This window comes from Ictidomys tridecemlineatus, unplaced genomic scaffold (assembly GCF_052094955.1).
Source record: "Ictidomys tridecemlineatus isolate mIctTri1 unplaced genomic scaffold, mIctTri1.hap1 Scaffold_38, whole genome shotgun sequence".
Classification (NCBI taxonomy): Eukaryota; Metazoa; Chordata; class Mammalia; order Rodentia; family Sciuridae; genus Ictidomys; species Ictidomys tridecemlineatus.
The window spans coordinates 416,825-440,186 of record NW_027522508.1 but is presented as its reverse complement, the minus strand read 5'-3'; the positions used below and the strand labels follow the sequence as shown (position 1 = coordinate 440,186).

Sequence of the window (23,362 nt, the reverse complement as noted above, 5' to 3'; positions counted from 1 at the left end):
CTTTTGAATTGACTATAATCAACTTGATGACAGATTTTTAAAGATCCACATAGGTTCATTCCCTCCCCAAGTTAAACGTCCCCAGTTTCTTCAATTTTTAGCACGTGCTTTTCGGGGGCTATTCATGATTCTGTTCTTTTCCACAAGTCATGCAACCTTAAAATGTGGCATCCAGAAATGAAGCCACCGGAGTGGGGTGATAATGACATGATTCCTTAGGGTAAGGCTTTTTAAAAAGAGTGTCATCCACAATTGGAGAAAGTAACAGGACTGGATTGAGCAGGGAAGGAAAGCCCAGTCCAAGCAGTAGTCCTTTAGAAGGGAGCAGGAGAAGCTTCTCCTCTTCTGTCTGCACTTTTGGGGCAGGTAGGTACCTGGTGTCTCAACACGTTGACAAAAGGGTTTTGCTCTGGGAGGAGCTGGGAGGCCTGACTTTCTCCTTTTTCCTAGTCTCTGCCTATAATCCCCTTTTGCTAGTTCCCTGGCTTCCTCCAGGGCCTTCTAAATCGCTGGTCCTCTCCCAGTTCTGGGGACAGGTGAGCCTCTTTCCTTCTGGAGTCCTTTCATTTGGACTCTTCTGCTGGGCTCTCCTTGCGCTGTCCCCCGCTGGGCTCCGCAGTTGGTTCTTTCCGCTCCCTGCCCGCCCCTCTGCATCCTCTGTCCTCTCACTGCTGTCGGCCCAGGGGCTTCCTCTGATGACGCGTTTTACTTGCGTTGGGCGGAAAGCGCCTGCGGTGGAGGAAGGCAAAGTTCACTCCCAGTACCCGCCCCCTGCGCTGGGTCCTACCGAAGTAGGAAACGGTGAAAGAGGGTCCTGTGCTGTTCTGCATGGAAGCGTTGCTTCCGCTCAGCTGTCCCTACACCATGGACTCAGTACCTGCCACTGTGCCTTCTGTCACTGCTTTCCCGGGGGACCCGGAGCTCCTGGGACCCCTGTCGGTGCTCTACGCAGCCCTCATTGCCAAGCTACTGGAGGTGACGGTCCCATTCCCAGGGAGGGACCCCAGCTCTGGCAGGCGGGTGGCTGAGTTCTGGTGGAGTGGGTGCACTGACTGTAGTGGCGACGGAGAAATGGAGTGTGTCGGGCCCAAGGCAGGCAGGACTTGAGTGTATTGTTAAGCGAGGCCGGTGAGAGTGTACTTGAGCTTTCCCCACTTGCACTTTTTTTTTTTTTTTTGACGGAATAGAGGTGACAACCTCATGGTATGTTCCGAAATGCAGCCAACAATCCAAACAGCTAAGGTTACTACAGGTGTTTTCCCTACGGAGACTGCTGGGGAATTGGGCCCAAATGACAGTTATCTCCTATTACCTGTAGAGGGCGGTGAAAACAGGGAAGAGTAGGCAGGTGTTTACTGCACTGCCTTTGAGCAACCATTTAAAATTAGGCTTTGAATTTTATAGAAGGATGTTAAATTCAGAGAAGTTTAAGCCAGTTTTCAAGAGTTGTCTGAAATTACATGTCACTTATCTGTTTATATAAGAGTGGAATGGAAGTAAGATTTAAAATCTTATATCATCATTGTTTTTATTTGTTGCCATAAAATTAATTAGTTCTTTCATATATTTAAGTTTTTGTCTTAAATGAATTTTTTAAATTATAAAAACCAGGTTATCTAAGAGAAAAGAATGATCCAGAGGGATTCTAGCCAGGTGTTAGACAATGTGATGATATAGGGCCTGTTACAAACTGGAAATGTATGCTCAATTTAAAGTATTTAGATTCGGGCTGGGGTTGTGGTTCAGTGGTAGAGCGCTTGCCTAGCATACATGAGGCACTGGGTTGGATCCTCTGCACCATATAAAAACAAAACAATGTGTCCACCCTAAAACTAAAGATACATAAATAAATATTTTTTAAAAAAGTATTTAGATTCATTATACTTGAAAACACTGCAAGCCAACAAAAAATGTGAGACTGCCAGTATCCTCTCTCTTGAAGAAGCTATTGGAAAATATTGAGGAGGTTGATTTCTGATGAGGAGGTTGGTTTAGAATTGCCATGATTCTTTGTGACTGTTTTGTTATAAATTTAAGGTTTCCCATTTCTTCTAATTTGTCTGTTTCAGCTGTTTACTACATTGCCTGATGATACTCAACCTGGGCCTGATTTTTATGGACTACCATGGAAGCCTGTAGTTTTCACTGTTTTCTTTGGGATTGTATCCTTTGTCATTTTCTTTTGGAGAACTGTTCTTTTTGTGAGTAAATTAACTTACTTATACCTCAGCACATAAGCACAAGGATTATTTTATATAGTCACTGCCCCCCCCTTTTTATTTTCTTTTTCAGTTGCTAAAAGTGATTAGTGGTTTAAGTCAAACTAACCTTATAAAATAATTTAGTGTGGGTGCAGTTGGTAGAACTGGTAATTCTTACAGCCATCCTGACCAGTAGTTTCATATGTATCAGAAGTCTTAAAAGTGGGATAAAAGATGGGATAGGTTAGATAAATATCCTTTTATGTAGCATATATGTCTAGTAATCTATCTTAAAGAAATAACTATGCTTTGAAGATTTTGGTAATGTTTTTCAATGGAACAGTGTATTAGATTGAAGACTTAGCACAACATAATTCATTTAGGGGTTATTGTATGTTCAATTAATGGAATAGTAGGCAGATGTATTTATTTCAAAGCTTTGAGGTACAGAAAATGCTCACAATTAAATGTGAAGTGGGGAAAAAAAGCAGAAACTAAGATTTAAATGTTGATGAACTGTATGTTAATATAAACACATATAAACAGGGGGAAATGCTGCAAAGAAATACAGTAAAATGAGAAAAAGGAGATGAGATAATTTTTCCAGTCTTTTATATAAATTTTTCCCAGATTTTATGATTTGATCATATGTTCAGAAAATACCTTTTTATTTGGAAGTATAGATTATGTGTTGTCCAAAAATCCATTAAATGTTTTGTTCATTAAGTCTTTTTTTTTCCTGAGCAGAATTAGTCTATCTCTGTGTATATGTGTACATATATGTATAAGTGTGTGTGTGTGTGTGTGTGTGTATATATATATATATATATATATATATATATATATATATATATATATATGTGCTTATACATACTTATGTTTGTACTGTAGGTCATTCTGTTTCATAGTTATTTAACATAATTGGAAGAAAATTATTTTAGGTAAATGGACTTTGCATATGAAAAGCCTAACAGTTAAAGAGGTCAAAAGCATTGGATACAAATCTTTTCAAATCTGATTGTTCTTTTTCTGATTTCTTAATTATATCAGACATATCATTGTTAAGATAAGTTTCCTCTCCTTGTACAATTGAGTGTAAAATCTCCTAGAAAGTATTCCCTTCTTAAATAGAAGAATCGTTTGCCTGGATTCCTGTGAGGAATTTTCTAATCTCATTGAACTTTTTCTCAGCTAAAAGGAAAAAGGAAATAGAAGGATAAAGAGAAGGGAAAAACATGACAACATTTTATATTTCTCTCTCTTGTTTCTTTCATTTCAAAAACCCTGGTACCTGTTTCTCTTTTCACTAGGTTATGTGGGATCTGGTTCCTAGCTTGTTGCTCCTCAGTTTCAGCATTTGACTTTGGAACTTTAGTCCTTACCTTAGATGACTGCTTTTATGCTACTTCCCATTTTCCTCTGTTGTCATTTTGAGTAAAAGGTTAGCAAGGCTATGACATTAAAGAAATGTTCATTTCTTTCTGTGTTGGAGTTTTCTGAATGCAATTTCCTATTACGAAGATCCCATGGATGATCCATGGACACATCTGAGTATCCCATCACCATTTATAACATTTGAAAGGACAAGTAATATGCTAAGTTATAAAGAAATTTAGTGATGTTTTAAAAAAATTTCTGCTTACGTTTTATTATCAGGTAGTTTATTGCTGTCTTTTGGAAATGATTGTTTTTGTCCTTTCCAGAATATGTTAATTGTCATTTCTCTTGTTGCTTGTGCATTTTCTTCTAGCAGTCTTCCCTTTCAGAATTCTTGCTATACATTTAGTGGTTTGCAGAAATAAGATGATGTAGTCTCTTAGTTTCTAAATTCAGCCAATAGCCAAATTTAAATTGGAGTTCTAAGATGTTTTCTGGTGAGTGAAAGTGGCATATCTTAGTACAAAGATCATGCCTTTAATATTGTTTCCTCAGATTCCTTTTGAATAGTCATTGTTTCTAGACTTTATCCTGGTTATTTAGAATTGTCAAGTAAATGATTTTGAGTACACACACACACACACGCACACACACACACACACATACACACACATATTTACTGTGAAATAAGGTGCATATCTTAGTGTTTTTATGTCAGAGGCTATTTATGAAATATCACTACCAATTAAATTTAAAAGGCTTGTTAACCTTTACTTATTTTTAATCCTATAAATTATTATCCTGAACCAGAATGTTATTAAATTCTCACTTGGTTATGATTCTGATTGTTGTTTTAGGAATGCTGTTTCTATTGAGCAGATGTTTGATATCAAATTTAATCTTTTTTCTCTCTTCTAGGTAAAAGATAGAGTATATCAAGGTAAATTTTTAGGTCTCTTAAACTTGTAATAACCCTTTGTATTGGTGTTTGATGTGTGTTTTATGTATGTTAGAAGTAGATACAGTGACTTTTAATGTCTATTATCTTTTTTACCTCCTGAAAATTTTACTGTTCCTAGGTTGCTAGCATGGATAATAGAGTAGATGATGATGGTTCCAACTCTTGAGATAGGAGATAAAGAGGAGGAACAAATTGTGGATAGGGAGATGATAAGTTTTAATTTGGGGCAGATTAACTTTGAATATTGATATAATGCAGATGTATTACATTTGAAGAGTATTTCTATGCTAATGATTTAATCATGCATTAAGTAATTGAGTAGATAATTTAAAGAATGGTAATGTGAATCAGTATGTTTTCATTTCTGTTTTTCTTTGCAAAGAATTAAATGATTCCATTTTCTGAAAAGAAAGTGTTTTGAGAAGGGAGGAATATCAAGCTACAACAATTTACTGTATTTCCCATCTGTGAAATAAGCTTAAATTGAAATATCATTTTGGATGGGAGGGGTACCTGGGATTGAACTTTGGGGCACGCTACTGAGCCACATGCCCAACCTCCTATATTTAGAGACCAAGTCTCACTTAGTTGCTTAGTGTCTCGCTCTTGCTGAGGCTGGCTTTGAACTTGGGATCCTTCTAGCTCAGCCTCCTGAGCCACTGGGATTACAGGTGTGTACCATTGCGCCCAGCAAAATATCATTGTTCTTATATTTTTCTTAAATTTTAATAATTTTTATACTCTTATTGCTAATAAGCATAGATTGCTTTTTAAAAGCATAATAGCTATGCTAAGAAGTAGTTCCTCATAGTACCATATAACATGTCTTTGCTTTTAGTAGATTGAATAATTGAATTTCATTTAGTGATTGTAATAATCTTGTATATTTCCCCCTTTTAGTCAATGAACAGCAAATTTCCAAAAAGGTGAACAATTTCATAAAAGAAAATGAAGAACTAATGCAGAAATTGTCAAATTATGAACAGAAGGTATAATTATTTTTTTGTTTCTTTCTCCCTTGGTTCTAGCTTGAATCATTTCTACCTGTTTTAATTTAAAAATTGTATTTTAAAATTTTTTTCATTATTTCCTACAAATCATCCAAATTCTAAGCAGTCATGTATTAAGTACTGCTTTCTTCTGGAAAGGGTCACTTGTCTGGAAGTAACTTGTATAGTAGCACTATAATTTGTGTATCTTAATTCTGAATGCTTTATTTGCATAGGTGAAGGAATCAAAGAAACAGGTTCAAGAAACCATGAAACAAAAAATGATTCTTTCTGATGAAACAACTAAATACAAGGTAAAAATCCCTTTTTTGGGGGGAATTACATTCTAAACTCAAAAGTAAATGTAATGAGTGAGTAATCTTGACACCTATTTTTTCCAGGATAAAATGAAGCTTCTTGAAAAAGCTAATGAACTTCTGGATGAGAGAGCTAAAAGTCTTCATGTTATGTTAGAATCTGAGAAAGAACAGAAAGCTAAGAATCAGGACTTGGTAAGAGTTTTGCTGCTAAGTGTTACTGCAATTTGGCTTTTGGAATATTTTGTAAAATTGGTTAAGTTAAACTTAGTCTAGCTGTTAACTAAAGTAAGATTAGGAGCCAAGGAAGTTGAACCCACTTCTGCCCATTTTGTGGAACTTTTAAGTACTGATACAACAAATTATTTTTATGGGCCTAGGAAATATTTTTATTCTCAACCTTGGATAATTTTCATATTGCTTTGCTCTGCCCTTGGAAACATGCAGAACAACTAAAAAACTATTGTCCAGTTGAACAGTATTTCTTTACTTTTTACTTGAAAGAGTAATGAATTAATCAATTTTCTGTACTTAAAAAAAATTTATTTCATTTTCAATTCATGTTTCATTTTCAATTTCTATAAGTTTCTATAATTACATAAAAGTTGCAAAACATAGTAGAGAGTGTGTTCTAAAATATCCTACCCCCAAGTAAGCTTGATCACCTAGCTGAGGTAGTATTTATCAGATTTCTCCACTGTAAAAATTCTTTCCAATCCTTTTCATATTGTATTCTTCGGAAGTTACCATGCACAGCCCACAGTTAAAGTATGAAGAGTTACAAGCTCAGGATGCAGCTCATGGGAGAGCACTTGCCTAGCATACATGAGGCCCAGGATTCAATCCCAGGCATTGCAAACAAAGATTGCAGAGTTGTATCCACTTCCTTAAGGAGCGGGTATATTTATAAATTTTTTGGATTTCTTCTGTATGTGAGATTAGTCTATTCTTCCTTAAATTTTATCATTTTTTACTTCAGATAAGAAAATTTTAAAAATGATCTTGGGAAATTTTTTTCTCTATCACTAGAAAAAAATTACTAATTTGAACTGGTTTACTTGAAACAGTAATTAATTAGTTAATTTTCTGTGCTTTAAAACATTTTATTTACTTATTGCATTATGATTTTCTATACTTTGACCTTTTTTTTCTGGTTATCTCATAAACAGTAAGGTTGTGGATGCCATGAAATATTTATGACTTCATTTTCCCTCATCTCTTTCAGTTCTTGATTTTTTGCTTAGTCCAAAGCTGGATCCCCTGCATTTACCTGAAATGTAATGGGATGGCTTGACAAAAATTTTGTTGTGTTTATCTTTTTAGTATATATATGTGTGTGTACACACACACACACATATATATATCAGTATTTCTACTGAAATCCTAATGCATATTTTGTGTTCTGTTTTCACCTGGCAGATAATGGAAAATAAGAAAACTATAGAGAAGCTTAAAGATGTCATTTCAGTGAATACTTCTGAACTTTCAGAGGTAAAGCTGCCAACTCTTGCTAACGGATATTAATACTATATCTTAGTTTTGTTGCAGACCAAAAATTTGAGGTTTGCTAAAATGTGCAAAAAATGAGAACTGTATGATGTGTGGTTTGGGAAAGTATAACTTTGTTTTTTCTTTGGAATTAATTCAATAACTGTAGTGTTTTGCATTAGCTTTACATTGTCCTTAATGAAGCTAAGCTTCGTGAAGAGAAGGTGAAGTTGGAATGCTGTCAGCTTCAGAAAGAAAATACCATGCTTAAGAAGAAGAAAGAGCAGGTAAATAAAATTTGATGTCATACATAATGTAAACTAGAGAAGTGAATATCATTATCTTGTATCTTTTTTGGATCTGTTTCTGAGGTAAGGAATATTCATGTAGGACCTTTTCTAGATATGCAAAGTTTAAACAATGCTCCCCAAATTGAGTGCATATATATGGTCTCCATCTGTTTTGGATTTTTGGATTATTGCTTTTCTTATCAAATGTCAATCAGTTATTAACTTGCATAGCCTCAAAGAAACTTTTTAAACCAGAAAATTAAGTATTTTATGATCCTCTTTTGAGTAGTTACTGATTCACCGGCCAAGGGAAGATTACATGATAAGGAATCTAAATTTAGGAGACAGTCATATGTGCCCAGCCATTCCTGCTGGAGGTAAATTATTTGAATTGGCAGCAATTTTCTGGGGAATGCAATAAACAGGGTCAACTTCCTGATAGCTCTGATGTTCTTACTGCAGCTGTGAGAGTTGAGGCCACTCTGCCCTCTTCCTTAACCAAGGTCTCAACCTCCTCGATTGAGGGAGGCCACCGAGGAGTATGGCTCTGTATTTCTTTGTCTAAGTCTTGTAGTTCTGATGTATCCAGTGCAGAAACCCCTCCCTAACCCATAGGAATTCATGTGTTTTGACTTTTCAGTTGCAGCAGGAAGTGAAAGACTGGAGTACATCACACGCTGAGCTCAGTGAACAAATGAAATCATTTGAGAAGTCACAGAAAGATTTACAAGTAACGCTTAGTCTTAAAGATGACACTATTAATGTAAGTTTATACTCCAAATACATGTTTCATCTCATGAATTCTCCTGAAATCTTTGAATTAAAATTGAGAGTCTTCCAACCTTTTGCTTCTTTTCTAGGCTCTAACTAATTACATCACACAGTTGAATCGGTTACAATGTGAATCTGAATCTGAGGATCAAAGTCGAGATGAGTCAGATGAATTAACCAATGGAGAGTTAGCAGGTAAGATCAGTCTCAGGGAGGTTGAATCCTTTTTTGCTTTCCTGTCTTTAATTAAGTATACAGATGCCACTTTTCAGCTGGCTGAATTTCTTCTTAAGCTTCAGGGTTGTAGACACATATCACTGGATCTATAGATATGTCTGTTGCATTGTCAGAGGTGGGTTGCTGGGGTATAATGTAGCAATAGGCATGTGAAGAACACTTGACTTTTTCTATCCCATTGAAAACTAGTAAGTACACTGCAGCTACAATAGTCACATCCTATACCTCTAAGTATTGAACATTGTACAGTAAGAGAAATTTATTTCTTAACTTATGCAGATGATACTTGATTTTGATACTCATCATCTCTATGGCTCTGTGGTTTTAAGTCCACAGTCAGTCTTAAGAGTCCGGAGGTAGTTGGAACCATAAACTAAGGCTGTGAGAACAGAGGCTAGAGACTATCAGAAAGCTAGAGAGGGAGTGTAACAGTGTTTACTGATGAGGAAAATATTTCCAGATGTTTTCTCCCAACTTGGATATTGCTTACATAGCAAGTATTTCAAACCACACCTGGTAGTAGATTCAGGGAGAAAATAGAGGATTGAATCTTTCTAAACAAGACACTTACTTGCCCAGGTGAAGATAGATCTGAGAGAGAAGAAAAGCTTTTATCTTAAAAGAATAACATAGATAACATTTTAGTTGTGCAAACTAGAAATTCACCTTTTTTTTAAAAAAACAGACACAGTACTTTTATTTATTTTTATGCTGAGGATCAAACTCAGTGCCTCACACATGCTAGGTGAGCACTCTACCACTGAGCCACAACCCCAGTCTGAAATTCACCTCTTTCTTTTTTTTTTTTTAAATCTAAGCTTGCAATTCTCTTAAAAGTCATTAGTCTAATCAGTTTAATTATTTAATTGATTTTTTTTTCTTCCGGTGTTTGAACACAATCATTTTTTAGTTTGGGGAAGTTAGGAGAATATAGAGTTAAAAGTAAGGAAAGGAAAAGCTAAAAGTCTTTTGTTTTTTAGGTGATCGGAACGAGAAGATCAAAGATCAAATTAAGCAGATGATGGATGTCTCTCGGGTATAGTTCTTTGTAAGAGTCCCATAGTGCCTGTGAATTCTTCCTGTGCCTCACTTTTAAGAATACCTCTCTTTTCTGCAATTTTTAGACACAAACTACAATATCAGTAGTTGAAGAGGATCTAAAACTTTTACAACTTAAGCAAAGGGCCTTGATGTCCACAATATGTAATCTAGAAGGTGGGTTCTTCTTGAGAAGAAATTGCCATGTTGAAAAGACTTAAAATTTTATTGGAAAGATAAAGAATGGCTTCTTGCTTTCATGCTTCTTACTTTTCTTGGCACTACTCCCTCAAACAAGTTCTTAAGTCCTTGTACACATATAGAGATAAGCTGTTTTATCCTTTACAGACCAAATAAAGAAATTAGAAAGTGACTGCAATTCACTACGGTCTTCTAAAGCTGAACTGGAAGAGGAATGCAAAACTCTTAGGCAGAAAGTGGAGATTTTAAATGAACTCTACCAGCAAAATGAGATGGCACTCCAAAAGTAAGATTTTCATTGTTTGTTATTGTTATCACTGTGTGAACTAACAGATAATTTTATCTTTTCTTAAGATTATTTACAATTTTTTCTAGTTGTAATAAGTAGAGATTTGTCTTTTTTCCTTTGTGTTTTGTTTCCTATAAGTTGCATTTTTCTTTCCATCATCAGTCTTAAGAGTCCTGAGGTAGTTGGAACCATAAACTAAGGCTGTGAGGACATCGTAATCAATTGTCAAATTCATATGAAGGCAGGAAGTGGTAAACTGGTATTAACAGTCACTGATGTGGAAATACCTCTCAAAAGATCTAGGCCCTTTCTATGATCCCACTATTTATTTTAATTACCTTTCATTGTGATCAGTTATGTAATTCTAATGTTTTGAACTTTTATCTCTAACTCTGGACCTTTAAAAATACTGAGTGATTTGGAATGACATGTTTTAGTAGAATAAAAACTTCAAAAAGGAATAATATTTACTTATTGATGGTACAAGTTTTGGACTTGAATATCTCAGATGTTCACACTAAAAATTGAACTGTGGCAAGGACCTTAGGAGTTATGATTACAGAAGTACTTGTTTGTAGTATATATTTATATATTAATCTTCTCAGTGTGGAGCTAGTTATTTTTTGAAAGTTCATTTGAAGTTTTTAATCCACAAAAATACTTGAATTCTCTAAAAATAGGTTTTTTGTGTCAGATTTTGTTTGTTTGCACCTGATTTTACTCTTCGGCATATATATATATATCTTGTTAAAGCAAAGACAGACCTTCTTATAGACCTAACTATTTTTAGGTATTTTGACTTCTGTTGCCTAATTAATGCATTAAATATTGAAACCTTTCCATTAACTTTTCTAAAATTCTGTGATCTCCAAGCGACCTTTTTAGAATCTCAAATTTTTGTTCAGGCCAGTTCTAAATGCCTGGCCTGTTTCAAAGAAACATTTCTCATTTTATCACTTTTTATTTAAGAGAACACTTGTTTTCTCTGTCCCTACTAGTAATATGAATGACCTAAATGGCAATTAATTTTCTTTGTAATGCAGTTAAATTATAGCACTATTTTTCTCAACTCCTCCAAAATTCATTCAGTCATCATCTGTGGTTTGTACTCTTTTTACTCATCCCCAGGTACTATGTTAGTTCATGCCTGTGTCATCTTTTCTGTTTCTAACCTAGGTCATCTGTCTTCATTCTCCATTATTTATATTTTTATATAATTTATTTCAAATTCTTAGTAATTTTCTCTATAGCTGCTTGAGTGGACTTTCTAAAATATGTCTGTCCATGTCAATATGTGCCTGTGGTTTATGAAGAATTTGCTTTCTATTTGATGACCTGTTCTTTTTTTCTTCCTTGTATCTTTTTAATAGTTTAAATATTTTTAATTATTTTCCTCATCCCCTGTATAAGCTTGATGTAATCATAAATTATAATGGAATTATAATTATATAATTGTAATTATATAATTATAATTATAATTTTATTCATCTTCTCATAATTTAAAGGCCATGGTATATATTCTGGATTTAATAAAAACCTGACATAGATTAATAGGTTTATTATTTTTTTTTATGGGCTTTAAGTAGCTCCCGAATCAGATAACTGTTGTGGCATTGTATGTTAGTACTTCATATTCCGTGAACTCCATAAGACATTCATTCAATTTATACACATATTTAAAGTTTCTGTAGTTCTGCATTCTACACTGTTGGTTTCATATTTGAAATTATTTTCATTCTATTTGAACATTGTCCTTTAATGATAGATTTGATTAGTGTATCAAAGTAGTACAAGGATAAACAGAATAGTATTTTATCCACTAAATATTGCTACCTTTATAATCTGTATTAGGTTGACATGAACTTCATGATTAGAGTTAAAACCAGTTTCCATTTTTAAAGGATCTCTCTTTTGGCTACTGAATTTTGACTGTTACTTAGTTTTAGCAATTTAAAAATATCCAATTAATTACCATCTGTTCTAAATTTTTTCTTTAAGGAGTCCATTATCATTGTTGTTTGGTCTTATCCCTCCCCTAGTTCCTGTAGTCATTTCTCTGGTTTTTTAACAGTTTTATTGGGAAGTGCCTAGGTGTAGTTTTCCCCACCCCACCCACTTTTTCCTCTTGCAGTTATGTTGTTTGGGACCATTAAATATTTCTTGAGTCTTTTTTTAAATGTTGATTTTACCTCATTCTCTCGATTATAATAATGCATATTAGAATTTGATTTCCCCTGCCTCCTACATTCTGGATTTACTTCTTCTGGATATTTTCTTCTGACCTGTCTTAAAAGCGCTAGGATTTATTTTACTTCCCAAATCTGCTGCTAAAATCATTCATTGAGTTTAGGATTTTAAAAAGTTCAGGGTTTAAAATATTATTTTAGTTGTAGATGGACATAATATTTTATTTTATTTTTTATAGAATTTTTTTAAGAGAGAGAGAAAGAGAGAATTTTAATATTTATTTTTTAGTTTTTAGCGGACACAACATCTTTGTTTGTATGTGGTCCTGAGGATTGAACCCGGGCTGCATACATGCCAGGCGAGCGCACTATTGCTTGAGCCACATCCCCAGCCCGACACAATATTTTATTTATTTTATGTGGTGTTGAGGACTGATCCCAGTGCCCCACACATGTGGGGCACGTGCTTCACCACTGAGCCACAACCCCAGTCCTATTTCAGTACTACAGCTCAAACCCAGGACCTTGAGCCATGTGCTCTACTATTGAGCTACCTCCCCAGACTCCTTGCTCTTTCTCATAAGGGACTAGTGTCTTACTGCTTTCCAAGCTATCTTTAATCTCATCATTCTGCCTCTGCCTCCTGAGTATCTTCGATTGTAGGTAGGTCACCACACTCAACTATTTCTTGGTTTTATAGTTTCTAATCCTTTGACAAAATTCATAATCTTTTTTTTTCCTCTTTTGTGGTGCTGGGGTTTGAACTCAGAGCCTTGTGCATGCAAGGCAGCACTCTAACAACTAAACTATATTCCCAAACCTGAAATTCATAATCTTGACTTTACTTTTTTGAGTATATAAAGCACAGTGATTTTAAAACATGTGCGGATAACCCCATTAGGTGGTTTCCTTTTCTGTGGGATTTTTTTCTCACAGAATTTTGTCTTATGGAGTGCCTGATCAGTTTTGATTGGCTAACATTGTTGTGATAATTATAGATGAAATTTGAGGACTAAGATGAAGTTATCTTCTTATAGAAAAGTGTTGAGGTTACTTGAGTAAGATTGTCTGTCACTTTAAACTTAGTCAGCAATTAAGATAATTCAAAAATGACTTGTCTTTTCAATGTTTCAGTATTATTCCTTTTGGATTTTTTGCCTGTTCATCACTTAAGTGTGCAGTACTTTCTAATCTAAACTCAAAGGCTAGGGATTTTATTAAGGGTCCCTTTATTTGTAGCCCCAAACACTTGTTTTTTCCCCTAAGCCCAGGAATTTGATGAAGGCTTAGTTCAGACTCATTATATCTCTGTGTTATCTTCAATATGTGGGTAAACCTAGGAGAAAAGTACCTTAAAGTGCCAGCCTTACTTGTAATTCTGAGATTCCTTTTTCTAATGGATCTTGGCCACATACATATATCTTCACTGCCTTTTTAGCTTGGATCCTTTCAAACACAATTTTATATTCTTATAAAGATGTTTTGATTGTTCTTAGTACTCTCAGACTAACTCTTTGATAATTGGAAACAAAATTCTCTCTGTCCTTCAAGATTCAGTTTTCTCCATATTTCTTCTTAAGCCAGTGGGGAAAATTATTATATTCCTTTAGGTGTCATTTATACCTGAAACAGTGAGCTCTTTTATTCTTTAGCATCTTACAAGGTAACTAGTATATTATAGCCACTCATAAAATACTTGCTGAAGAATTAAATGAGAAGCTATATAAGAATATATAATCCCCTTTTTCTATTTGGTATCAATAATCCTTTTTTACTATAGTTCTTCTGATTTATGGAAAATTAAGTTTCAATTTAATTATCTTTTGAATTAGAACTATGGCTAAAGTAATACAAGGATAGCAGAAAATAGTATTTTTTGAATCATTAAATGTGGCTACCTTTGTCTCAGTAGATGAACATCTTGAGTTTCATGATCAGAGTTAAAACTTGTCAGTAGATAATACTCTGATCGTGGGTCAGTTTGGCTTTTTTTCAGACATTATCAAAACTCAGATTTGTCTTTTTGCTTAATTGCAATTCTTTTGAAATAGATATCTAAAGTGTGAAAAATGTTCTGTCGTTAATTGCATAGCTAAAAAGACATATTCTAGAAGATTATTTCTTTGACTGACTATATCTTTATTATGGTACCAGTCTTGGATTGAGAAAAGAGTTCCTCCATGACAAAGATATACTTAGTGTCCTACCCATGGCAGAAACAAGAAAAGAATTATCCCCTGCTTTATCCTAATATGTTTAATTATGTTAGGTTGATCAGTCCTGATCTTCCACATTGAAGTAAAGTAAAGTGAGTTTTTATTATCTTACACACAGGATACTTGCCCTTGGGGCACATGTTGTTTTCACATTTATTTTATTTACTGGTAAGTAGAGAATTAAGAGGAGAAGTTAGAAAATGTAAGTGATTTGCCAGAGTTTGATTTACGAAATTGCAGGTTTGAATTTCTATTTTATGTGCCTAAGCATTTTATAGAATTGTGGGAAGTGATATTTACAAAGAGAAACTTTTGATTTGATAACTGGCTTTATTTTAGGAAACTAAGCCACGAAGAATATGAGAGACTAGAAAAAGAGCAGCGGCTGTCAGCTGCAGATGAAACGGTGGTTTCCGCTGTACAGGAAGTTAAAAATTACAAGTGAGTTCAGTTTCTAAAGGAGGGTGTCAATGTCTAATGATCTAGTGTTAGCTTTCTTTTTTAATCTTTTTTTACATTATGTAGATAGAAGAAAATAGCATGGAAGTATAAATAACGAGAGGATATGAATACATTCAATTCACACAGGAGAAAAAATAAATTTCAACTTTACAAATGAAAAATGTTAACAAAAAATTTACTTACACCCAATGGGAAAGACCATAGGGAACTTGGTCAATGCAAACAATTCTGGGGGTTTTGATTGTTGTAGTAATTCTTTAAGAAATCAGTTTGCTGTGTGATGTATCAAGACCCACAAAAGTGTGGCATTTGATAGACCTTGGAAATCTTCTATGGATATAATTTGAAAAAAATAAAAAATGTTTTAAGGAGGAAGATATTTCTAGCAGAATTACTTGAGAACACACTGATGAACCGTTACAGAAATTATAATTTATCATTCAGAATCTTTAGCAATTAAATGATAAAGAAGTTATTAGTATTAGGTTTTTATTTTATTTATTTATTTATTTTTGGTGCTTTACTACTAAGCTACATCCTTAGACCTTTTTTTTCCCTTGAGACAGGGTCTCAGTTGCATAGGTTCCCACTTAATTGCTGAGACTGACCTCGAACTTGTGATCCTCCTGCCTCAGCTTCCCAATCATTGGGATTACTGGCATGTGGCATTGCACCTGGTCTGTAGTATTAGTTTTGATCACACTGGATTCATATAACTATAGAAATGTTTTTCTTATGTATGATAAAGTCTTTAAAAGTATAGCTGATGGAATAAAGGGAAAATGGTCAGAATGTTTCAAATGTTATTCAATTGTTGTAATTCTTAGGTGGAGAATTGAAGAACTGGAAGAAGAACTACAGAAAACCGAGCGCTCATTTAAAAACCAGGTAGTAATTAATACTGTCCTGTAGTTGCAGAATTCTTTGTATCTAATACAGACAATTATAGGCTATTATAATGAGTCCCTAAAAACATATTTTTTTAATGTGTTGTCTTTTTCAGATTGCTGTGCAGGAGAAGAAAGCTCATGATAATTGGGTAAGATTTTTTTCCCCCTTTTCTTCATTTTGTGCATAGCCTACAGCAACTGAATTTGAATATTTTCTCTTTAATAGCTCAAAGCTCGTTCTGCAGAAAGAGCTATAGCTGAAGAGAAAAGGGAAGCTGCTAATTTGAGACAGAAGTATGTGATTTTGGTATCTTACTATATGTTTTATAGTGTTTTAAGGTTATGCTAGATATTATCTATGAAGGAATAGATTGCTGTTTCATAATTCAGCCCATTCTTTCTCAATATTCAAGACTATTGGAAATGACCCAAAAGATGGCAATGCAGCAAGATGAACCCATGATTGTAAAACCTATGCCGGGAAGACCAAATTTACAAAATCCTCCTCTGAGAGGTAGGGGGCACTTTGTAAAAGGAGCTATTTTATTTCTTGGTGCAGAATGTATGTAAATTACTTTTTATTTCTGTGTGTAATGGTTATGAAATAATCTGAATGATTTGCTAAAGCAGGAGGTGAGGGTTGGTGTCAGGGAGAAGGCTACCTTAAAGTAGTAACACGGCATTGTTGTCTTTAGGTCCACTGAACCATAATGGCTCTTTTGGTCCAGCCCCCGTGAGTGGTGGAGAATGTTCCCCTCCACTGACGGCAGAGCAAGCTGGAAGACCTCCTTCTGCTACTCTTAATCAAAAAGATATGCCCAGAAACGGATTTGGTGAGCATTCACATGTTGCTTTATAGTAAACTGCTTCAAGGTTTTGTTTTTTTTTCCCTTTTGAATATTCTAATAAAAACATAGAATTTGGGCCTGTACAATACATAGAAGATAATTTCTTACGTTATCTTTGTGAATGTTTTCTGTAAAATCTGTTCTAGAATAGAAAACATTTTTTTTTTTCCTGGAGGTCCCTATATTGTTTTTTTTCTTTTAAATTTTACACTGTGAAGTGTAAACCTTTATCTTTAAATTAAATCTCTATGGTGTTCCTTTCCAAAATATTATAAAAGTAGCCTTAAACTTTATGTAGCATACATATTTCCAACATGAAATACTGAGTCTTATTTCCAATTCTAAATAGGACTGTAGTCTTGGTAAGATTGGAAGTCAGGTTATACAGACTAAAGAAAAAACAGCCTACACATACTTCAAGTCTATAGCTTAAAGTTTAGGACCAGTACTTATTAATCTGCTGTTCTATCAACCCAAGGCAGTTCTTTATTTTACTTAAGTCTCTTCATAAATTGTGATTTATGTATTGGGCAACCCATTTTTTTAAAAAAATATTTTTAATTGTAGATGGACATGATATCTTTATTTATTTTTTAAATGTGTGCTGAGAATCAAACCCAGTGCCTCACACATGCTAGGCAAACACTCTACAACTGAGCTATGACCCCAACCCCTGGGCAACCCATTTTTAATGTTGCTTTCCAGTTATTGTTGAACCCTGACCTGTCCACCAGTGGTTTATTTCTTCTGAAAAATACATACAAGGGCTCTGTTTCTTTCCCAAGGGTCAATGGATGGACCTTTACCTCGTACTGGTCTTCTGAGGCATCTGGGAAACCCGTTGCCTCTGGTAAAGGACCAAGTAATTTCAAAGAATCTGTAATTGTGGATGGAGGATTTTTATTCTTTTCATGTTAGATTAAGTCTGAATCCATTCTTTGATCTCTAACAGACCCAGGATGTGGTCCAGCTCACATGAACAGCAGCTCCAGAAGTTCTTCTCCAGCTAAGGTGACGAATGAGGGCAAGGTAAGTTTTGTAGTTACTGTGAATCATGTGGTCATGCAGGAACATGTAGCTTTCCTACAGTACTTTCTCTTTGCTTTATCCTTCTTTGTGTTCTATTTGTACTATCCCATTTGTTTTTTAAAAAGCAAACTGTTCCCCAAGAACCTGAGACCCCCTCAGTCTCCACCATTACTTCTTTGACTGAGCATCCAGTTGGAGTAAGTACTTAGAGGTTGAGAACTGAATTGGGTTTTATTCTGTGCATTTCTGGGAAGGATATTCAGAGCATGACACTGATCTTGTTTGCTTTAAACTGCATGCAATATTGAGCTTACTTTTCTCCTTAACTTGGGAATGTTGCTTAAGTGTGTACAACTATAATGAACTACAGAATGTAAAAAGTTATCACTCTAACTTTATATGGTGTTTTGTGTTGAATCTTCTAAGGCAAAGTAAATTCATTATAAATTATATAATTCATCATTTTTATTTTTGTTTGGAAGAATGTTATTTAAGAATTCCTCCATTTGTGCAAACCCTATTTTGAGTGATTTGAATTAGATTGGTATCAGATTTTCTGAAAGTGAAATACTGTTTCAGTGAAACAATGATAATCTGAAATGACCTCTTGAGCCAGTCCCAAGCAATGGTCTCATTTGTTCACATAAGTGTATTCTCTTGTAACTGTGTTGCTATTATATCTGGTAGGTCTTCTGCAGCTCTATAATAAAATAAATTTTTAATTGTTTAGTTTCAAACCCACTACTCATAGGAAATGATAAATCAATATCTCAAATGGTGTACACTAAATGAAAGTAAATATTAAAGCCTTTTCTTCCTAATTTGTGTATATAGCACTGTGATGGAAAATACTTCTCAAGTTCCAGTGTATATATATTCTAGGAATATACATCTCTGGAGAAATCTAAGGGCAGCTTAGATAAGACCCCAAACCCCTTTGTAGTAGAAGATTTAAAAGAGAGCAAAGACCCATTGTTAGAGAGGAGTAGAGGTGGGAAAAGCATGGCTTGGAGGCAAACCTGGGATTGAGTTTCTTTAATTTGCAGTGTGGCCTTCAACAAATTATGATATTCCATTTGCTTTTGTTCCCTCTTATTTAAAACAAGACAGTTACTTAAAGATCTCAGAGGTTGAATAATATATGAAAGACTTACCGAAGATACTCTGAATAGTAGCTATTATTACATGGGTAGAGAATGGATTTTTCATTTTATTCTGTTCATTCTTAATATGGAAGTAATGAGCTATTGTGATGAAAGGGAAGTGATGGGGAGGGGGGGGAGTCCCTTTGAAATAGATTGTAGTGAATACAACATGACATACTGGTCAGAAATCACCTCTGTTAACAACCTCTGCCAGTCCTCTTGCCTTTCCCTTTCCTGTGCAGATATAATCAGTAACAAACTGGTCCCTCTTGTGGCATCCTTCCAACTTCTGTAAGCTGTCAGTGGGAATACACAGGAGGGGTGGGTAGAGTTTTGTTGCACTGATGGTGTTCTCTGGACAGGTGCCTGTTTGGGGTTTTAGCTTTTATCGGTGTTGGTACTTTGTCTTAATACATAGGAATTTTAAAACTTTTAACTTCTTTCAAATCTTAAATTGCAGGTTCATATGGCTATGAAAGGGCCCCCTCCTTTCTCAGGGGTACCCTTCATGGGCCCCCCCATGGGACCCCCAATGGGATGGCCTCCACCACCTCCCATTCGGTATGGACTGCCACTTCAGCTCGGTGGGCCTTTTGGGCCTCAGCCAATTCCTCCACCTTTTGGTATGATGATCTGAATAGTAGTGATTGACTTATAAATCACATTCATCTTCCACTTCTATTGCTTCCTAAAACAGTTGGTTGCTATCTCAGGTCTTAACAATAAAAGGATAAAGCTGAGTACATTTTAACTTTTCCTCCAGTTTTCTGGCACATATGGGACACTACATAATCTTATACTGAGATAGGCAATAGCTATCTCTCATAGACAAGGATAAGGGGCTATATACAGAAAAGCCAGAAATATTACTTCTGCAGATGTTTGTTGAAAATCTGTTGATGTGCACTGCAATAGATGGAAAGGTGGATGAGATGCATGCCATAACTTAAAATTTTGTCACAGATATGAAAATCCTACAACATAAAGTTTGTAATCACCCATAATGGAAGCATAAGCAGTAGGTTATAGAATATAGAAAAGGAAAAGTCAAACCCTCCTTACCTTGAGAAAAGTCAGAGGGAAGTGTTAAAGAGGAGGATTTAACAGTGATCTAATAAATGTTGCTGATTTAATTAGGTGGCTGTGGAAGGCCTTTTCCTGGAGGGCCTGCACCTTGATTCTGATGGCATGTGTAAAGTCCATGCTGAAATACTTCATGAATTTTTAATGGATAGAGTAATAAATAGTGGGATTTCCTTTTATCAAAATTTCTTTGATGTAGTAAAGTTCTTATTTCATAATCTATCATCTTTTCATGGTAATATAGTACTTCCAAATATAAATGGAGCTCTTGTGAGATAGAAATAATTCTGCAATTATATAGTAGGAAAAGAAAAACGACAAGCCTGGAGCTAGGTAGAGCCATATTTAAATCCTTAATATGTTGCTTCATGGCTGGTTGGCCAAAGTCTATAACCTAAACTTGTTCCATTTCAGTTTGCCTCATCTGGCAAGTCAGGATGTTCACCAGTTGATGTTCTAGGCTTGAGAGAAATTAAAGACTATAATATCAACATACTTGAAATCACCCTAGTTCAGAAATTTCTGGGTATTTACATAACTTCCTTTTTATTTTCCAGGTCCTGGTATTCATCCACCAATAGGCTTCAGAGAATATGCACCAGGTGTTTCACCTGGAAAACGGGATTTGCCTTTTGACCCTCGTGATTTTTTTCCAGAACCTGCACCAGCACCATTTAGACCTTTAGGCTCATTTGGCCCAAGAGAGTACTTCATTTCTGGTGCCCCATTACCACCTCCAACTCATGGTCCCCAAGACTATGGGCCACCACCTGCTGCAAAAGACTTAATGCCTTCAGGCTTTAAAGATGAAGCTCCACCTACACCTGATTCTCAGGTGTGAGGGATGTTCACAGGCCTTAAAACAGGGCCTGTAAAATTAACCTCTGACACTTAGTCAGAAAATGGACTATGAACTATTCATCGAGTTAAAGGATTATTGGCTTCAAAATATAAAAGTTTATTTTAAAAGATTTATGTTTTTAGAATAAAGCTGCCTTGGCGCAGTATACATTTTGAGCCAAAATATTTTCCCCCTAAATATCCCCACTTAAGCTAGAGTATTCTTCCAATTTTAAAATGTGCAATAAGGAATATCTTTGTTTTAGTTAATGTAGCATATACAATTGCTAAATGATTTAGAATGTCATAATTATGGACATTTCTTGTGGAAATGCTTTAAGAACATGTATTTCCATTATCCTATTTTTAGTGTATTGCAGTTGAAAACAGAGAAATGGTGTTTTATAAGCTTGATTTTTTTCTCTTTCAATATCTGGTCGCAGAGACTGTTACGCTAAAAATGTTTACTCAAAGATCATAAACTTCATTTTCCTTCTTGCTGAAGTTCTTTGTTGTAATAGTTCATAAAAAATTGTTTATTAATATTTCCCAAGTGTCTGTTGATTCATTGGATCGTCATGAGACTTTGTGCCATTGGGGAAGCATGTAAACTCACTCTCAGAACTGAAGATGGTGACTTGGCAGCATATTCCCTGTTGCTCACTGTTAAGGAGGCTGGACCTTGGTCAACTGTGGATTTCTATAGAGGATTTCTTTTACTTGTGAGAAGTCTTGTGGCTCTATTTTTGTAGCACATTCCTGTACTTTTTTCTAACCACTGTCTATGTGAGAATGGTTTTCTGAGAATGAGTTTACATTAGTAGCAAGAGTTGTTTGACCTGAAGTTCTACTGCTTTTGTCATTATTGCATTATAACAGTAAAATATAAGGTGGTATGTTGTGTCTATAAAATAAGGAAATTTCTTTTTAAAAATGTACACAACACACTCTTCTCTTTCCCATACCTTGCCACTGATTTTCAAGGAATATGATAAAAAAAATTAGAAAAGTATAATCCTCTAAGAATGAATGAAACTCATAAACTTATAATGTCTATAATCAGCAAATATGGGCTGAATTAAATTCTTTTTTTGATAGATACTCAAATATATTTTATTTAAAAATCAATTAAAGCAAATCCTGAATCTGTAACTACTGTCTTTAAAACAATGTTTCTAAGAACTAGCTCTCCAGAACTGTAATATTAATTACGTCAATTTTAACAGTACATTTTAAGAGGTTTAAGATTTAAATAAAATTATAAAAGCCTAGTACTTTTTTTTACTGCTAGACCATATTCTTCCATTCTTTTAAATTCTAGAAAGTAATAGGATTGTTAAAACCTAGAACATAACATATCATTGTTCTTTTTATGTCCCCTAAGTATTCTCAAAATAGGGGCAAAAGCTTCAGTGTGAAACAAAATCTCTAAACTACTGAAGATAACTCAGAATAAAAAGAATTTGAGTCCTTTAGGAAGAATTCAATCTACATAACCTCCATTTAATATTAGAAGCAGCAGCTGTGTGTGTAAGAGGAAAACCATATAATAGCTTATGCCATTTTTAACCATGTAAAATAAAATTTAAGTCACAAACACCAATTTTGAATGTATCTTTCAACCTCTACAGGACACAAGGCAATGCTGAAGTTACTAAAACTTCTAATTTTAAAATAGCATTTAAATAAAGGTGATGTCAGCTAGGAAGATAGATTTTCAAGGAAAGGCAGATTTATTATTTTATTCAAAGCAACAGTAGTTTTCCCTCTAAAGCCTTTTTTGTATTTATTCTATTAGTAAGTTATAATGCATTCTACGTAGTTTATCTGAGCAGTTCTGAACCCACCTATAGTTGCCTCTCCTTACATCCATCTGATTGTACCACTTCTGTAGCAAAGCCCAAGGTATCTGCCAATATACAGGTTGTGTAGAGAATACTGTCCCCTGATTCAATTATACTTTTGTATCTCAAAAGTTTTAGAAGTCCTCTCCAGCAAATTGTGTTTCAGTTTAGTTACTAAAATCATTTCATTTGTGAAGCAGTAGTGTTTCAACCTGAAAGTATTACTGCTATAGTTGTAATTATTGTCCAGTGACTCATCCCCTCCCACACTAGAAAGTAAATTTAAACAACTAATTTGTGAGATACAGATTGCTTTGTGTTAACTGCTTCAAGATAAAATCACCTTTTTTTGGGGGGGGGGTTGGTCAATCAGGTCTGAATTAAAGCTAAGCTGACGACAATGTTCAATTTAAGTTTGTTTAATGCTGATGAAAGACATTCATATAAAGCATCCTCTTTTTTTTTCCATATAACCCCATTCTTTGGTGGCAGCTGGGGTTGTGGCTCAGTGGTAGAGTACTTGCCTAGCACAGGCAAGGCCTTGGGTTTAATCCTCAGCACCACATAAATAAATCGAGGTTAAAAAAAAGCATTCTTATGTGAAGGATGCTAAATATTTCTTCATATAAATTATCACTTTGAGGGGCTGGGGTTGCACGT

The 23,362-nt window shown here is 34.8% G+C and overlaps 1 protein-coding gene across 3 annotated transcripts; it reads left to right on the top strand.

Annotated features, from left to right (window-relative positions):
• Nucleotides 1-679: 679 nt before the first annotated feature.
• On the top strand, nucleotides 680-21,403 carry LOC144373386 (transport and Golgi organization protein 1 homolog). Of its 3 annotated transcripts, XM_078036471.1 has the most exons (22): nucleotides 682-975; nucleotides 2,070-2,201; nucleotides 4,497-4,518; nucleotides 5,440-5,528; nucleotides 5,765-5,842; nucleotides 5,930-6,040; nucleotides 7,265-7,336; nucleotides 7,516-7,620; nucleotides 8,264-8,386; nucleotides 8,484-8,589; nucleotides 9,612-9,667; nucleotides 9,756-9,846; nucleotides 10,018-10,156; nucleotides 14,901-15,002; nucleotides 15,851-15,911; nucleotides 16,027-16,062; nucleotides 16,140-16,207; nucleotides 16,327-16,427; nucleotides 16,609-16,746; nucleotides 17,714-17,790; nucleotides 19,396-19,558; nucleotides 20,576-21,403. In XM_078036471.1, the coding sequence occupies exons 1-22, from the start codon at nucleotides 829-831 to the stop codon at nucleotides 20,857-20,859; spliced, it is 2,301 nt and encodes a 766-aa protein (XP_077892597.1). In that variant the 5' UTR covers nucleotides 682-828; the 3' UTR covers nucleotides 20,860-21,403. The 3 variants fall into 3 exon arrangements, with proteins under 3 accessions (XP_077892598.1, XP_077892599.1, XP_077892597.1); XM_078036472.1 differs by lacking the exons at nucleotides 19,396-19,558; nucleotides 20,576-21,403 and adding an exon at nucleotides 17,916-18,553 and having other exon boundaries at nucleotides 680-975; XM_078036473.1 differs by lacking the exon at nucleotides 19,396-19,558 and having other exon boundaries at nucleotides 681-975; nucleotides 20,576-20,799.
• The last annotated feature ends 1,959 nt before the right edge of the window (nucleotides 21,404-23,362 follow it).

Bases quoted from the DNA above. Each gene is read 5' to 3' on its own strand.
- LOC144373386 (XM_078036471.1), top strand. From the start codon at position 829: ATGGAAGCGTTGCTTCCGCTCAGCTGTCCCTACACCATGGACTCAGTA. The intron at 5,529-5,764 runs GTATAATTATTT...TTATTTGCATAG, and splicing joins TGTCAAATTATGAACAGAAG to GTGAAGGAATCAAAGAAACA. The intron at 16,208-16,326 runs GTATGTGATTTT...TCAATATTCAAG, and splicing joins GCTGCTAATTTGAGACAGAA to ACTATTGGAAATGACCCAAA.